The sequence below is a fragment of the Protopterus annectens genome, chromosome 8.part0 (assembly GCF_019279795.1).
Source record: "Protopterus annectens isolate FY-2018-M chromosome 8.part0, PAN1.0, whole genome shotgun sequence".
Classification (NCBI taxonomy): domain Eukaryota; kingdom Metazoa; phylum Chordata; order Ceratodontiformes; family Protopteridae; genus Protopterus; species Protopterus annectens.
Window position 1 is genome coordinate 611,113,577 of NC_056741.1, and position 18,388 is coordinate 611,131,964.

Below are 18,388 nucleotides of genomic sequence, written 5' to 3' on the forward strand. Positions count from 1 at the left end.
ATTGGGTGTGACTAGGATGGACATGATTAGGAATCAGTATATTAGAGGGTCAGCTCAGGTTGGACGGTTTGGAGACAAAGCCAGAGACGCGAGATTGCACTGGTTTGGACATGTGCTGAGGAGGGATCCTGGGTATATTGGGAAAAGGATGCTAAGGATGGAGCTGCCAGGTAAGAGGAAAACAGGAAGGCCTAAGATAAGGTTTATGGATGTGGTGAGAGAGGACATGCAGGTGGTTTGTGTGACAGAGCAAGATGCAGAGGACAGGATGAAATGGAAACAGATGACCCGCTATGGCGACCCCTAATAGGAATAGCCGAAAGAAGAATATCCTCTCTTGCAAATGGCAGCCTTGTGCATGTTGCTAAGCACAATTAACTTATTTCCTGTTATGAGAGCCACTCTACTCTTTTTTACTCAAACTTGTCATTTATTTATAAGAACCACTGCCCTACAGTCATTTACAGGCTTTCCACTACATGTACCCCATACTGTTTAAGAAGCAAGAAGGGAGATACTCCTGAGCTTAATAATCTTTTTCATTATTTCATTACTGGCTTCTTTTAATACAACTTTCTTTGGTGTTGTGCCAGCTTTATGGAATTTATTACCTTCTGACAGAGGGAAAATTTCTGATCTTACACTGTTTAAGAGCAGATGCTTGGCTCATGTCCTCGCAAGATCTTCCTGCAAGTGCTTTATGGATACTGGATAAATTCAGATTTTTTTTCTTACTTCATTTTAACCCACTACTATACTACTGCTGCATTTTAGTTAGTTGGGCCAACTTACTACTATTAATCTGATTTATCTTACATTATATATTCTCGTTTATTATAATCCTAACCCATAATACTCTCAGACCCAGTCTTTTACTGGCCTTCTGTGTGATTACCTCAATTTTATTTGCAGTGCATATATACTGTTCCCCACAAAGATATCCATACTACCTACTAATCTAACTTACGTCTTACTTTGAAGTACTTTTCAACAGGCCTTCCCACAGGTTCTTTTTTAACAGGCCTTCCCACAGGTTCTTGTATTCTGTAATGCTTATGCCATAATGGTTACTGCTCCAGGAGTCCCTAAAGCTCTGAATTACTCACATATATTCTCCAAGCAAGTTTTCATCACGCAACTAATTGATCTAATATATACAACCTAACTTTGATGCACTCTTCTAAAGGTCTCCTTACAGATTTTTCTTAGTACAGTTCCCTAAACAGAGCTGTATACACTGCAAACTTAATGAAAATCAGGTATCAGTGTCTGTTTTGTTATAAAGTTGTCTGGTTATGGTGTCATTCAATATGGTAAAAGCGTGCATTTGAACAGTGAGTTTTTAAATTTCAAAAATGTAGGTTGATAAAAAAAAAAAAGCTTTGTTTTCCCCAAAACAAAATAAAAAGCTGTTATTCCATGGTAATCACAACATGGAGTTTGCTTTTATCTCTTAAATTAGTATGATTTCAGAGATGATTATATGTTAGTTAGGTTTGGGGCGCAAAGCAGTCCTCAGAAAAGAAGATAATTCAAAAGTTTTTTGTCTTCTTTTCTTGACTACAACTGTAAATTCATTTTTGGTGAATTGCAAATTTGGTCTGGGCCTGATTAAACTGGCACATACCAATCTGGTTATACACACATTTCCAATTTCTAACCTTTCCAGGGTGGCCTCTGTTAAACAGTGTTATTCTTCTATCTTCAAATTTCCCGCGTAACACTGCTGCCCTATCTGAAATATGACTTCTAGTACCAGTGAATATTACATGCTTTTATAACATGTTAATTTCCACATGATTCTATTGCTACTGATGCTGGAAAGCCTTAGTTTATTTTTCTGATACTTCTCATCTCAATTCACACTATACAAATATTACTTCCTTAAATGCTTGAATCATGAGTGTGCCCTGTTTGTTCATTGCAATCTACCGATATTCTATGAGCTTCAATGACATAACACCACATCCATTTTCCTCTTACTGCTCACAGACCCCTCTATTAATTTGTTTAAAGTAGACAAGATATGTGCAATGTTTTACCAAGAGTGGCTGCTTTTTCAAGAATACTGGCAGACACTATGTCACAATTATTTTTCTTTTCTTGTTACACCAGTGGAGTGTGGGTTCCATATACAATGTTGTAAAATGAACTGGGTCTGAGAATGATTTAAGGCCAAAACAAAGATCATCCCTCAAGTGCCTTATATGACAGTATGATAGTTTCTTTAACATTATCTATGGAGCTTGAAAACTGAAGTCGTATTATCTTTACAAGAAACATTTGAACCTTTTGTTTCTAGCTGCAAATTTCATTAAGTAAATACCAAAAGCTGCACTGAATACTAAAATTTACTGGATCAGTTTTTTAGATATTGTCACATTAAGTTCACTTTAGTTTCCTGATGTTCCTTTTAGTGTTAGATGAACTATCCCAAATGGCTTTCCAACCACTGTGGAGACATTTTGATGAACGCTAAAATTGTTCTATGAGTGCACATCAGTTTATTGCAACAGTGTCTCTCTCAGTAGTTTTATAATCATGGTACATAATATTCCCAAGGTATATGATGCTATAGTTCTTATGCTGAACATGAGACTGTTGTCACATCAATTTAAGTGGGCAGAATGAAGACGCTCTGCAGTACCACTGTGTCAGCGGAGGAATTAACAATGTTCCTCGCTTTGCAGCTATCAACTCAACTGCCATCCACGGGTGATCACTCATCTGTTTTTCTTTCTAAAAGGAAGACAGAAAAATTAAACAGCCCAACAATAAGCTCTAAAGTACACCACTGGTGTCATGCATTATGACAAAGAATATTCCCTCCAGCCTAACATCTTTTGTTCCATTAAGTAACTAGCTTTTGATCCTCCTAATTATAAGGCAGTTAATTTTAACTGATTCAGCTAATTCAGTATATTTACTGGTAGGACTGTGTCAGACATGTTTGCTAGATATAAATATGCTATGTGTGAACTGACAGAATCTCACTGACAGCAGTATTTGCTTCTTCAAAAAACAATATCAAATTTAGACAGTAAGATATTTCCTTTATGAGCCCATACATTTCTTGATCTAGGAGCAAGATGTCTCTATCTTTCCGTAACAGATCCATGATTGCCATTTCCAATATTTCACAAAGTATAAATGCTAAACTAATGAGTAGCTAACACTATGGAATGAAACAAATCTAATTTTATGAAAAGAGAGTCATCACTGCTTGTCGCCATATTTCTGGTATGTGCCACTCTCCCAGTAATCAAAAAGTAGTGTTCGAGGTCTGGCAATGTTATTTTCAAGTTTGTGTAAGACAACTGCTAGAATATTACTCATACTGATTTTATTCAAGGGTATATGTACATCTTTTTTTGATACGTGACGGCTCACTTGTGCAGCAGTTAGCAATAGGTCCTCCAGTTCGATTCTCGGCTGGGGTGCCTTCTGTGCGGAGTCTGCATGTCCACCCCGCGTTTGCATGGGTTTACTCCCTCATTCCAAAGACATGCATATGGAGAATTTCTCCCCAGCCTCCGCTGAAAATGGGCTCTGTCCCTTTTGGTCTTTCCCGGTAAACAAATGTTAAATAAAATAATCCACTTTTTTTTTTTTTTTTTTTTTTTTTTGCTGTTTTCAATTAAAAGTAGAGGCAAAAGCTGTGTCTGGTGTAAAGTTCACTGCTTTCAATTTGTTTGTAACTAGGCAACTGGGCTTGTTCAAGAAACGTTTCTAATCATGACCAGAGTAGAACCCATGAAAATAAAGACTCACTGCAAAATTTTAAGATGTGTACAGAAGAAAATATGGAAAGTAAAAAGCTTAGATAACAGCTACTGTACGATTAAATGCAAACAGCCTATCAATTATTATATGATGTATTACGCAAATTCACACAATGTGCACTGAAATATCATTTACAGTGACATGAACACTACACACTGACCACATGGATAAGATAATATATTGCATTTCACACTAAAATACATAGGATGAGCAGTTTTTATTGTAGATATTATACCATGGACTCCATAAATTAATATAAATGAACCAGCATGTGAATAATTAATTGGTGAACTCAATGTTTTAGCAGAATCAAATACAAGAAAAACTCTTGGAATGATCACAGCTATAACTCCCTATAAACCATAAAGAAAACAACCAACCAACAATTCAAAATGTACTCAACACCCATCAGCCACTGTCTCTCTATGCTACTTTTTCTTATTATTGTATTTTTAATATTTAGCTGGAGAGTAGTTTGCAGTTGCCTAGTAACCTTTGAAACTGTCTACATACCTGTCAAACAGCTGTAATGCATATACTATATTACTCTGCAATTAAATTTAGTTTTTTAAGTATACCTGCTTATATATATTTTTCAACTACAAATGAGTTAGTGAACACAACCTTTTCAGATTATTTACATCTGAAAATTCCTTCCTGTTATATAAATACTTCAGTTTCACTATTGTATCAATTAAATATACACACTAAAATACAGACTACAGTATTATATTTTAAATAGTTTGAAGAAGCCAGGACTTCCTTGCAATAATGAAATATCGTGCATGCAGTTCACGTTTAACATTTTCCTTCATTAACAGTTTTTATTATTATCAAAAAAAAAAAACTGACTGCACCTTCTATCTATACCATTGATACCATGCTATAAGAGCAACAGTCCATGTCAGAGTGAAGGGGATTATGGGGGAATTTACCCCTCCAGGCCGTGGCATCTGGTCCCTATGGATCTACCTTTGGATCCAAAACTTGCTAGAAAGGAATAAGTTGTACAGTAACCCACATCCCTGCCCTGGCAGAGGTTAGAAAACGTCGACATGAATTGAGCATTATGATTTCCCAGGCAGGGGTAAAACTGAGGAGAATCAATACTTACCATGAGGTGCACTTACAGACTGACAGGAGACTGCAGAGTTCCCAAATTTTTTATTTTTACTTTTTATTAAATACTATATAGTTTCTGATGTGAAATTAGGATGCAAGTGATAAGTCCTGAAGATTCTGCTCTCTCCCATGGGTGGGGCTGTCACATCCATCTTAGTCCAGACCAGCCCAAGTAGCTCCTCCGAGTACCTGACTAAAGGAAAGGACTTCTCAAGAGTTTCACTCTGGGGCATGGATGGCTCCTCACAGATGTTTTGAGAGCTGATGTCAGGTCTATGGGCTAGTTGCATTTTTCTTACAATGACATAAGGGCACACCGATTAAAGAACCCTCTAAAATAAACGGCAGAAAGGTGAACTCTTCCTTATTTTCTACATCTGGTGACTTAAAGTGGCACAAAGTATACTTGGATTTCTGTTTAGATTTAAATGACAACAGGTTAACCCTACACCTATGCTTTGTCCCCCTGCTTTCATGGCTCTTATCAAAAAAATGAAGAGGAAGGTATGTGTGTCCATTACACAGAAGCATTAGTAAATGTCCAGTGTCCAGATTCAGTGCCTACACTACCATCATTGTAACTATGTTAGCTTCTGTTGGACTGAGATAGCCATGGACTGTGTTGTTGGGGGTCTCTGTATGGCAAACCAGCTTAAATAGCTGAAGCAGCATCACAAATTAAACCACTATTGATGGAGGACTTGGTAATTACACAGACACTACAGCCAGAATCCAAGATGTCAATACGAAGGCAAAGGAAACCTTAATCAATACCGCCCAAATGATTGTATGCAGCAGTAAAAATAAAATGTCTGGGATGATGCAGCAGTGGGCAAGTACAGACAGCAAGGAAGGCCTGAGAGTTGGCTGCGTGTACTGGAAAATGTGAGGCAGGCTCAGTTGGGAAAAGGGGATTTACTACATCTCCTCACCTCATATCAGCTTGCATAACATTAGCACAGTCACAAGAAAGTACAGTTTTGTACCTACCATAAATGTAGATGTTCGAGTGTTCACCCTGCTGCAGTCATCACACTTGGGTTATCCTGTCGTCAGGCGGTCCCGCAGTCAGCCGGAATTCCAAAGTCTTGGTCCGGCGTCAGTTGCTGTCGCCTCCTCCCTGACGTCAGTGCGCCAGGGGTATATATAATGCAACCAACGCCATTTTCTTCAGTTTTTCTTGCCCCGGATGTCAGGTGCCCCCAAAAAGGTGGTCAGGAATTAGTACCAATGGGAGTAACCACTTCACAAACACAAAATCCCTTCAGCTATAAGCAAATACATCAGTAAGGCATGGAAGAGATTTAGCCAGTAGATTAGAGGGGATGGAGGGGGGGGTAACCTGGACTGCAACATCTACATTTATGGTAGGTACAAAACTGTACTATGTTCATCATGTTACCCTGCTGCAGTCATCACACTTGGGTTGAATCCCAAAGCTAAGGTAGGGGGGCGGTATCAAAGAGGGTTAGTGGAGGCTATAAGGCCCTGCAGAACTGCAGTGGTGAAGCCTGCCCTGGACTTTGAGTAAAGAGGTAAGTGATAGTGTTTGGTAAAGGTGTGTACTGAACTCCAAGTTGCAGCTTCTAAAATTTCCTTGGTTGGAACCCCCCTGAGAAAGGCTGTAGAGGTAGCTGTTGCCCTGGTAGAATGGGATCTAATGGCAGCAGGAACTGGTTTCCCATGATGGGTATAGCAGAAACGTATGCAATGACCTATCCATTTAGAAATGGTTTGCTTTGATATGGCCTTCCCTTGGGAAGCTGTAGCATAGGATACAAAGAGCTGGTCAGATTTTCTGAAAGCCTTAGTTTTGTCCAAATAGTAACGAAGCTGCCTGTGAATGTCCAAGGAATACAGGAGTCTCTCACCTTTGTTCTGTGGGTTGGGGAAGAAGGTGGGTAAGTGGATGGTTTGATTTAAAGCTACACTGGAGACCACCTTAGGCATAAGGGAAGGATTAGTTCATAGAGAAACTCTGTCTTGATGAAAAATGAGGAAAGGTTCCACTGCCATTAGTGCCTGCAGCTCTGAGACTCTTCTAGCTGAAGTTATTGCTAGGAGCAGGGCAGTCTTCCATGACAGGAACTGTAGATCTGCAGAGAAAGCTGGCTCAAAGTGAGGTAGCGTTAGTTTTTCCAGAACAAAATTGAGGTCCCATGTTGGTGTAGGAGCTCTCCTGGGTGGTCTGATGTTTTTTGCCCCTCTGAGGAACCGCCTTAGAAGAGGATGTGAAAATAAAGGTGGATCCGTGTTGTAGTGAGCTGAAATAGCTGGAGCATGGATTTTAACTGAGGAAAAGGAAAGTCCTTTGTGCAACATCTCAGTTAAATACTGTGGAATGTGAGGCATGTGAGGCTGAATTGTGTCCTGGCCTTTAGCTTGGTTCCAGGCACAAAACCTTTTCCATTTGTCCGAATAAGCCTTCCTGGTGCTTGGCCTCCTGGCTTCCAGAATAACATCCAGAACTGCTTGTGAAAGGGGAGCTGGTTGGATGTTTAGATGATTTGCCATGCAGCCAGGTTTAAAGTTTTGAGCTGGCTGTGAAGAATCTGATTGCTTTGTTGTGTGAGCAAATGGGGGATTTGAGGAAATATCCATGGTGGACTGTGGGCCATATTTTTCAATAGCGGATACCAGTGCTGGCGTGGCCAGTCTGGGGCTATGAGAATCAGTCGTGGTCTCTCCTTTTTGACTTTCAAAGAGAGAGTCCACTTTCCAAGCTTAATGGTGAAATGTCCTTGTACAAAATTTTGTCAGTTGATAGTTTTGAGGACTGGCAAACAGGTCTATGTCTGGAAGGCCCCATTTTTGAGTTATCATTGCAAATATTTGTGGATCTAGTTTCCACTTGTGGGGATCTTTGATGTTTCTGCTGAGGTCGTCTGCCAATGTGTTCTTCTGTCCCAGCAGGAATTGAGCTTGTAACTGGACTTGGTAGGCCAGAGCTGTGTTCCATAAGGTCATTGCTTGCCTGTATAAAAGGTAAGAATGTGCACCCCCTTGTTTGTTTATGTACCACATTACTGTGGTGTTGTCCATCTTTATTGCAAGTTGTCCTGGATGTAGTAGATCCTTGAAGGCTGTCAGAGCTTTCTGTACAGCTATCATCTCTTTTTGATTTATGTGCAGATTTCTTTGTTCTGCAGTCCATAGGCCTTGAATGCATTGCCCTGCCATGTGTGCCCCCCAGGCGTAGTCTGAAGCGTCTGTTGTGATAGTTTGCCTGGCTGGGGGCAAGGTGAAAGGCTGACCCTTGTTGAGGTGACATGCCTGTGACCACCATAGAAATTCCTGTTGTAGGCAGGGAATGAGAGATATCATTGTGTCCAAGCTGTGGCTGTGTTGAGACCATACGCTCTTTAGGTACCACTATAATTTCCTCATATGCAGCTTTGCAAATGGTATTATTAGTATGCAAGATGACATGAAGCCCAAAGCCTGCAGAATTTTTCTTGCAGTTAATTGGGTCTTTGTTGCCATTGTCTTGAAATACTGAGTCAGTTGCAGTTGCTTGTCTGGCGTAAGATAAGCCTTCTGGGCCATTGTATTCAAGCTGGCACCCAGGAATGTCATTTTTTGTGGGGGTACTAGTTTTGACTTATTTTCGTTTACTGTGTACCCCAGGCAGTTTAGTAGATGCTTTACAAAGGCCAGATGATGTAAGAGAATGTCTTTGCTTTCTGCTTGGATGAGGCAGTCGTCCAGGTATGGATATATTTGAATTCCTCTTTGTCTGCAGTATGCAATTACTGGTGCCAGGCATTTTGTGAAAACGCTGGGCGCAGTAGATAAGCCAAAGGGCAGTGCAGAGAATTGGTAATGGGTTGAACCTGCAATGAAACGGAGGTATCTTCTGCAACTTTGTCTGATAGGGACATGCAGGTATGCCTCCTTGAGGTCCAACGTTACACGCCATGCTTCCTTGCCCAACATGGGAAGTAGCTGCTGTAGTGTTAGCATCTTGAATTTGGGTACTTGTAAGTAAGTGTTTAGAATTGAAAGGTCCAGAATTGGTCTCCAGGCATTGTCCTTTCTGGGCACTAGAAAGAGTCTTGAGTAAAATCCAAAGCCTTGCTCTCGAGTAGGTACCAGTTGAATGGCTCTCATGTCCATGAGAGCTGTAATTTGCTTTTGTGCCTCTGCCCATTGATTTTGTGGCAGGTTTGGCATTCTTCTTTTCATTGGCAAGGCGTGAAAGTGGAATCTGTATCCTCATAAAATTAGGTCTAGGACCCATTTGTCCTTTGTGACAATGTGCCAGTTGTGCGAGTTTTCCCCCCAAGGGGGCTGCCAAGAGAGTATTGCTTGGCTGGATGAGGTGCAAGTCATTGAGTTTGCCTTCTGGTGGTTTGAGACCTGTCTTCTCCACCCTTCTGTGTTGTATAGCCCCATTGGCGAGGTTTATACTGGGCTTGTGGTTGTCCTCTGCCCCTTGGGCGTCTGTATTTACCCCTCTGTGGTCTGTCAGTGGCTGGAAAGGACCAATTTTTTGTTGGCCAGTTTCTGCTTAAGCAAGGGCTTTGTATTTGCAGGAAATCTTTGACTGTTTGCATAGATTTTGCCTTATCTTCCATTTTCTTTAAAAGTTCTTCTGCTTTAACTCCAAAAAGAACATCCTTCTGTAAGGGAGCATCCAGTAGTTTTGCTTTAACATGATCAGGCAGAGTTTGTTCTTTTAACCAAGCATGCCTACATATAACAGACCCAGTGACAGCTGCTCTGCAGGAGGCCTCCAAGGAATCAAACCCACATTGTAAGGTATGTTTGCCCACCTGCTCAGTGGCGTGCAACAGATCCTGTATTTCTTTCAATTCAGATTGTTGGGGGAGAGAGGTCATTCTTTGCTTTAACTGAGAGATTAGAAATTGCTGATACTTAAGCATGTGAAATTGACAATTCAGTGCCCTCATAGCTAGTGTGGCTGAGGTGTAAACCTTTTTCCCCCACCTGCCTAGTGCTCTGGAATCCCTCTCAGAAGGTACTGGGTTTTTAGCCATAGAAGCCTTAGCCCCCTTGGGACCCTGCGAGATGGTCTCTGGGTCAGCTACAGGGCTTTTGTAAAGAAATTTGTGGGAATCAGGCACTCTATAGTATCTGTCAGGCTTAGCCGGAGCAGGAGGTAGAGAGTCTGGGTTGAAACTGGATTCTAAATAGACATCATCCACAATGTCCAAAACTGGCGGGATGGCAAGTGGTCTGTGTTGGGGGAGTAAAAGAAACTCTCTGAGCCTTTTCTTTGAGTCAGAGTAGTCCTGACCTTCCCAGTGAAAATGTTCCCTCATAGTGTGTAAAGTTTCCTCAAAGGAGTAGTCTTCAGCAGGAGAAGCTGAGGGAATAGAGTCCTCAGCATCAGAATCTTCATAAGGAGAGAAGGAGTAGTCTTGGTCCTCAGAGGAGTCTGAGGAAATGGACATTTGCTCAGAGGATGCATAATCTTCCTCTTGTCTAGGCCTTTTGTCAGGAGGGGGCTGGGAACCCCTGATTAAAGAAATCTAATCTTCAGCCATTTTGAGCATCTGTTTCTTAGGCATGGGGCTTTGAACAGGAGACTGAAGTGCAGTCCTTTTAGATTTAGAAGGGGTCTTCGACTTAGAAAACGTTTTAATGGTGAGTGTCGTCGGTCTGAAAATGCCTTCAAAAACAGATGGCGTTTCTGTAGCACCGACGTCTTTTGTAGCAAAGTCGTCGGAAGGGCCTGAAGTAAAAGGCTGCGTCGGCCTGGTACATTCCGTCAAAATTTCCGTAGTGGTCTCGGGTTCCAGATCTGCGGTAGTCAGGGGCTGTGTCAGAGCCTCACTGAGGACCGGAGACCGGATCGGCCGAGGCCTCGGAATCTGGCTTAGGTCTGAGCTGTCTGTCCTTATCCCTGCGGTTTTTGTGCACATCGGTAGTCGGTTGCTTTGATGGCATGGTGTAGTTAAATTTCCTACCGAAGTAGTGTCATGCAAAATCAAAGCGCCTTTTAATAGTATGCTTATTAAACCTAGCACAAAAATAACAAGTAGTGACATCGTGGTCTGGGCCTAGGCAAGGAATGCAATAAGAATGAAAATCTTTATGAGTTATTTGCTTCCCACAAGAAATATAATTGTTAACTTTTTCTGAAATCGGACTGAGGCAAGAAAAGTTTCCCCAACGGGGTACTTAGCTTTATAGACGACTTCAGTATGAAATTCGAAAATCTCAGGAGTCAGCCGACCGGCACTTGCGAACTGCTTCTGCTTCGGGCACCGCGCGGCAAGAAAGACTGAAGAAAATGGAGTCGGTTGCATTATATATACCCCTGGCACACTGACGTCAGGGAGGAGGCGACAGCAACCGATGCCGGACCAAGACTTTGGAATTCTGGCCGACTGCGGGACCGCCTGATGACAGGATAACCCAAGTGTGATGACTGCAGCAGGGTAACACGATGAACATCTTGCAGATAGCAGCTTGAATACACATATTCTTGCAAAGCATGTCCTTGATTTTGTCAAGTTATGAACAAATATGAATTTGACTTCAATTTTATTATAGTACTTATTTCCTAAGCAATTTTACAGAGATCAAAGATAAGCAACACGTACAATAAAATAGAATTAAATGTACATTATGATTAATGAATAACTACCAGTAAATACCAATCAATGAATCAAAACTCTGAACAATATGCCAAAACAAAGTAGTAATTTGACATAGCAAAGCTCACACAGCAATAAACACCCTAAAAGACGTCCAGGTTGAACTTACTCTTGTTACAATGACAACACAAATAAAAAGATTTTTAGCCAGTGTTGGTTATCTACTTTATCTCCCATGTAGATTCTCTACCCACAATGCACCCTTACATTATTTTCATTCTGATATCACTGCACATAAGGCAAAGCTCAATCACAGGCAGGAAGTATAACTTGTCTCACTATTTATCTGGAGTGCAGCAACACTGGACCATCCACAACTTCCTGTTTTTTGAGTATTATAATCCCATTCCAAAGTGATAAGAACAACACATGAGCAACTGCCACCATGAGCTTCTATGCTTGATCACATGTGAGTGCAGCTCAGGTGATCAAAACAAGTTACTTTAGGATGGAAAAAGGACAAGTTGTAGAATATAAGGACTGCTGCTTTTTTTTTCTGTTTTACAATGCTTCAGTCAGATGGGCAAGGGAAGCTCATAGTTAGGAGTTAAATGCCATTGTCCAAGCTCAAGTTTAACCTTTAGGTCAGAATATACCAAAAAGTGGCACAAGAGATCGCAGATGTCAAACTTGAGAAAGAGTGATACCCAAGACTAGCTCCAAGAAGAAATGCAATAAAAACAGTATATAAACCTAATGACAAAGAAGATGAGATGAGCTACATTTGACTAATCATGTACATTTCAGTATTAATTAATTTAAACCAAAATAAGAGCCATTGATGACTTTCTGCTGAATATTAGGTGCAGCTACAGAGACCCTAAGCCAGGAGTTCCCTTAAGTAAACACAACTGACTACAACCATGGTAAATTTATCAGGTTACCAAATAAAGTACAGACCCTTCCGTATCATTTATAGCCTTAAGAATGTATCACACTACTATAATGCCATTGCAGCTGTGACCCTCACCACAAAATTATTCCAGTACTTAACCCATGGTGTGAAATTTTTGGACTCCTTGCCACTGGGAAATATGGTAGTCAAGTGCCTTGGACCAGCGATAAGCTATCTTGATGACATTGAAATCTATACCTTTTGCATAATACAGAAGTTGTCCTGCTGGGAATTCATAACATTCTAGCAGCTTTTTAATGAATTGCACAGATTGCAGTGGCTGCATCATTTAAAGGTGGCAGCAAAGGATGGTGTTACTTTAACTGAAGATTCAGGAACTCTACAAATTCCACCAAATTGCTTTGTTAATATCCTTCCTCCTGAAATGGAAACCTTTGATTTTTGGTTTTGCTTAATGAGGAAATGGTAAGTCTCTACGAGAGGGTTTTGTACCATGTTTTACTGAATCACAGCTCCTAGTATACTCGATGGACCTACCAAGATATTTAAACACAATCTTCCTCCATGCAATCTTTATCAGGGAGAAAATTATCTGTCTGATATTTTCCTCTGATGTAAACATGCTGGCCTGATCCGAATGAAGAACCCATAGCTGATGTCACAGATGTTGACTATGCTCAAGAAAGCAAGTGCAGAATTGAAATAACAAAGCAGTAGTAAGCCTGGTAGTAACAAAGGTCTTAAGAATGAGCAGTTTGGTAAGTCCTATACAAGTGAAATAAGTCAGTATTTAGGTCAGTGCTGAGCACAGGAGATACTAGTGAGGTGAGTAACATTCAGGCATATTAAGACCATCATTACCAAATCACTGCTTTAAACAATGTCTTCAGTTATGATATGAACGGGTAGGTAATACAAGCCTAATAGGACAACACACTGATACTTTGAATGACTCCAAAATCAAAAGCCACAACAATACATATATCAAGGGAACGTCCTGATAAACTGTCAGGAGCTCATCAGATACTTGCATTTGGTATTAAGATTAAAATGTTTTTTATTTTATCCCTATATTAGCTGACTAATCTCTTGATCTTGTGCAGACAGTGTAATTCAGCATAAGGTGTTGCACTTCTGAGGAGACATGAAACAGAGGTCCCTTCTGTTTGAGCTGGTAGTAGATCAAGTGGAAGTAAAAGCACTCTATGGTATTTAGCAAAAATAGGGACATTTTAAAAAAAAATGAAAAGAAGCAAATGACACAGAAATAAATGGAATTTGTGGGAACAATACATATAGAATATTGTTCAGGAGGAGGAGGCATGGGGTTTGAGAGAAGGCAGGAATTGAACAATTTATATAGAGTTCAACTAAATGAGCACTGTTATAAATAAAGAAAACGTGTATGCAAATAAAAAAGGTTAATATGGTTTGTTTCCTTTTCTATTAATGTATGTGTGCCTATGTCTTAACTGATAATTTAATACAGGTGTTAATAAAAGAGTAGGGAACTTTTCTCAGTGCCATACCAAATTAAACTTAGTCGGGGAGTTTTCTTGGTCCCTTGGCCAAATTATCCCTAGTCAGTCTGAATACCACCTCTGATCTACTGTAGAAATAGGACATGCCTGGTGGGGTCTACCCAGTCAACAAAAGTAAATAAATAAAGGCAGACAAAGTAATGCAGCAAACACAAAAGAAGCTGTTGATGGGACAGTTGAAAGCAAAGAATTAAAATAACTGGAATAAGATGAGGATACTTCAGATGTTTTAATAAGCTTTGTACACCTACCACTGCAGAACTGTTCCTTCTTCCTCAAAGTACTTTTCTTAGGTTTTAGGTATTAGAAGTCTGAGTGTCTGAAAAGGGAGGCAAACAATTTGTAGCATGCAGACAACCTTGCTAATGACTGCTTCTGTAGAGAAACCTACAGGTCCTTCTTTCTTTTACTAACAGGTAGCACTGAGTATCTTGTAGGTAGAGTTAGTTTGGCAATCCAGAAACAAATGACATAATATGTTATATGTTTAGATCAGCAGATTCTCTTTCACAGATTCAGAAGCACAAAAGACTGAGTTTCAAAGTAAAAATATAAAGTGACTACACCATAACATAAGATGCAGATAAAGGGTAAAATAAAAAGCAACCAAATGAACAGTTTTAAAGAATGCATGTCTGGGAACAACAGCAAGAAAAACACTGAAGAGACTGTGTTTAGCTGCTTGCCCTTAGATATATGGATAGTGGTGGTAAATAATTTCGGGACGGTTAAGATTATGACTGGCACTCCATATCCAGGATGCACATTAGCATATACTGCCCTTTCACCACCCATGCATAAGCTAAGCAGCAGTCTAATCTACACCCACTTAAGGGAACCTGCAAGTAAACATCTATGTAAAATTAACCAAAAAGAAAAAAACATTTTTAATAAATTCTGATACTGCAAGTAACTTTGTAAATACTGAATGTCTAATTTATATAAATGAAATCTAGTACACAACCAAAGCAAGCAATGTATGCCACTTTAAAAGTAACAGTAAGATTTAACACTCCAACAGTAATGTAAACTGAGTTTGCAATACAAGTGACTTCATAACCATATGTAGCCATGTATATATTCACCCTGTTTCTCCCACAGCTAGACATATTTTCAAAACACCTGAACAAATTGGGCTCAGTCGGAAAAAACGCACAAACTACATTAAGTGCAGATACAGTGCTCTCTCTGCAATGATAGTGAGGCAGCACTGGAAGAGTTGTAGATTGAGTAAGGTAAATGGTTTAACGGCCATCTTAACTTACAGCCTCACCTTACCTTCCTACTTATATATTCGATAAAGAAAGAAAACGTAATAAACCTGGAGGGGGAGACCTTGATGGGACAACATATATTAAGATGGCTTTTTTTAAGGTTTTCTACAAAGACATAGAAAGAGTTAATGGAATGAGTCATTTGATTGTGATAGCTTTTACTGTCCGACCCACTGTCAAGCATTCTGAGCTTGCCCATCACCTGCATGATTGTGAAGGGTGGTAGCTGTAATCTTAGCAGTTGCTTGTAACTCTGGCATGACTATCCCCTTTCCAGTGTTGAGGCATCAGTACCATACATAAAGCTTCTCAAGTCAGGTTTACAGATTCTCTGTACAGGTTTCATAACCTGTTGATATATTAAGGACTGATATTTAGCAATAAAGAGTTCTTTTCTCTACAGTCACTTCAGCACAGATGGATTCAGCACATTGTTAAAAATGGATTCTAGGTCATCCTAACCAAAACACTTACCTGCCATATACATATGGGAGAGGTTTGACCTTTGATGATTCCACATGATGAAGAAGGGGTGTGAAGATCCTCCAGGCTTCCCTCAGCTCATCGCTAAGAACACAGAAAACAGATCCAAGTTACAATTGATTTATAATAACTTTTACTAAAAAATAACTTTTATGGCCCTTTTTCACTTGATACACACCATTCTCTAGTGATGGTCATTTTTATAAATCAGTACAACTAATATTTCCTTGTACTCCCACACTTGAAGCAGTGTACAGTCAAAATCATGTCCTTCCTCTGTTAGTTGATCTCTGAAAAAAACATCCTCGATGGGTCTGTTATTGGGTTAATCCACAGTTCCATTCCAATTCAACTCTTTTTTTCTTGGAATCCTCCACTTTGGTAGCGCCTGCACCCTGTGTACTGATGCAGGTCATAATTAACATGCTGTCATGAGGAACACTGTTAGATCTTAACCTTCCAGATAACTTAAACCACAAACTAAGCAAAATTTGAAAAATCAAGAAAAAACAATGAAGATTTATCACTCACACATTTGGACATCTTACAGGAAACTCCAAACATCTGAAGCAAGATAGATAAGGTTCATGAAGTGCAAAAGAGCATTTGGGACCCACCAAGAAAGGCCCTCTCACAAACCAACTGATATTTAATACTGCGGACCCTCCTTAGTGACTCTATAATTGGGCTGAATTACAAATTGTAAATGCACTGGGACGGAAAAAACAGAGGACAGCCCATAAGCATAAAGGCTCAGAAGGTTGACTATGAAAGTACTGAAGTGCCAAAGAATGCCCAACTCTTACAGCACTGAAAAGGCAGTAATGTCAGATGCAGGTGTGACCTGAGGACCAAATGGCCATGGAACGAATGTCTACAATAGAGACATTCTTGAAGAAAGCAATAGAAACACCAATACATCTAGTGGAAGTGGCTTCAAAATGTGAATTTACGATGATAGGTGAGCCACTCAAGTGTAAAAGACAGTGTAAATGGCAATCCACCTGAAAACAATTTGCTTTATCAGCCGTTTCCTTCTCAAAATAAAGCAGACAAAGGTATGCTCCACATTTCTAAACTTTTGTTGCCTCCTCAAATAAAATTTGAGCTGATGGTGTGGACTTAGAATGTGAGGGTATCTCTTTGACCAAATTTCTACCCTGGCAAAGAAAACATGGAGAACTGATCGGTATAGAACCGTTTTAGTTAACACATTTCAGAGAAATATTGACTGGTCTTTAGGGACACCTGGGCCTTGCGAAAAGTCAGATATGATTCCCCACACATAAATGCATGCAACTCAGAGAATCTGCAAGCAAATATGATGACCACCAGGAAAGGAACATACTGATATCCTGACAATCATAATAGTCCTTGGAATTGCAGAACTGTAAGTGTAACTATGGAGAATACATACTAATCCTAACATTGTGGCATGTTAGAGCACTCTCCCCAACTCTAAAGTACAGTATGTAAGTGGCAGAGTTGTATGTGTGGGGGGTGGGGGGAGATGCAGACATCTTACCGTGTTGCACAGCAAAAATCTTTAAAGGTGAAACACCAAGTTTGGAATTCAATTTTCATAAACTCTCAATTTTCAAAGTGTTGGGACTCACAGTATTAAGTCTTGTACTTCTAACAGGGAGCCAAACAGAAAGGCATTTGCCAGTATACGAACTTCATCATCAACAAATCAGTCCGTTCAAACAAGTGACGAAAAACCCTGCTAGCCATGAAGTTCAAATCCCATGGAAAGAAGAGTTCATCAGTGGTGGACAAAAAACATGGAACCCCTTTAAGAAATTGTTACAGCAGCCACTTCTCACCCATTGCCCTACCCTCCACAAAGTCATGATGGTCATAAATATCTGACAGATGAACCTTGACAGTGTAACACCTAAGACACAATTCAACCAGGTGCCTGAGGCAGGAAGGCTCGCCTGTAAACTAACCAGTGGAGAAGTACCAGGTACAGCACCACCCAAAAGGAGACCCTTTTTCTCTTGACATCATATATCTGCCAAGTGGTAAGCACACTGTCCACTTCACATTTCTGAAATCCCCCACCACAAAGTCTGGTTAGATCAGAGGATCTCTATCAGAAGCCAGGACCAGATGGAGCCATTTGTTGATCTAACCATAAAGGATCCAACCTCCCAGCCCAGGAGAGTTTCCGCAGAACTGAGATCTTGAAACCATATTCTTCTCAGCCACCCAGGGATGAAAGCTGGAATTTTTGGTCTTTCGTCTCTGAATTTTGTGATAAGTAATGGAATCAGACGGAGTGACATGAAGAGGTACAAGTTTTTTCCAAGCTACACAATGAAGAAAGCATCCAGTGCAAACTCCGGTTTGCCCTACTTCACTACTACACTGACCAGAATAGTGGGAGGACGGCATTTTTCAATAGCAGATTGATCCCTGGACTGCTCCATTTCCAGAAGATCTAAATCAGAATAAGCCATTAAATCCACACCCCCAAATGAGAATGAAAAGCTAAAAGAGATTTTATCTTAGAAAACTGCTTGGTGGATTCTGGATGTGTGTGATCTGTTGTTGCTGCACCTGATACTTGGTTCTACTGTGGTTTCTAACTGCTGAAATGTGATGGCCTTAATCCTTTAACCAACTACCCAGAATTTTTCGTGAGAACAATATAGATCCAACACAGAGGACCATGGATAGCTTCATTGTTCCTTTTAA

General features: G+C 40.2%; 1 protein-coding gene across 3 annotated transcripts in view; it reads right to left on the bottom strand.

Annotated features, from left to right (window-relative positions):
• The window catches only part of G6PD (glucose-6-phosphate dehydrogenase), a 1,188,375-nt gene that overhangs the window by 318,953 nt on the left and 851,034 nt on the right, over positions 1-18,388 (bottom strand). For all 3 annotated transcript variants that reach the window (XM_044080102.1, XM_044080103.1, XM_044080105.1), the window contains one exon: positions 15,677-15,769. In XM_044080102.1, coding sequence (XP_043936037.1) covers positions 15,677-15,769 — 93 coding nt within the window. The remainder of the gene's footprint in view (positions 1-15,676; positions 15,770-18,388) is intronic.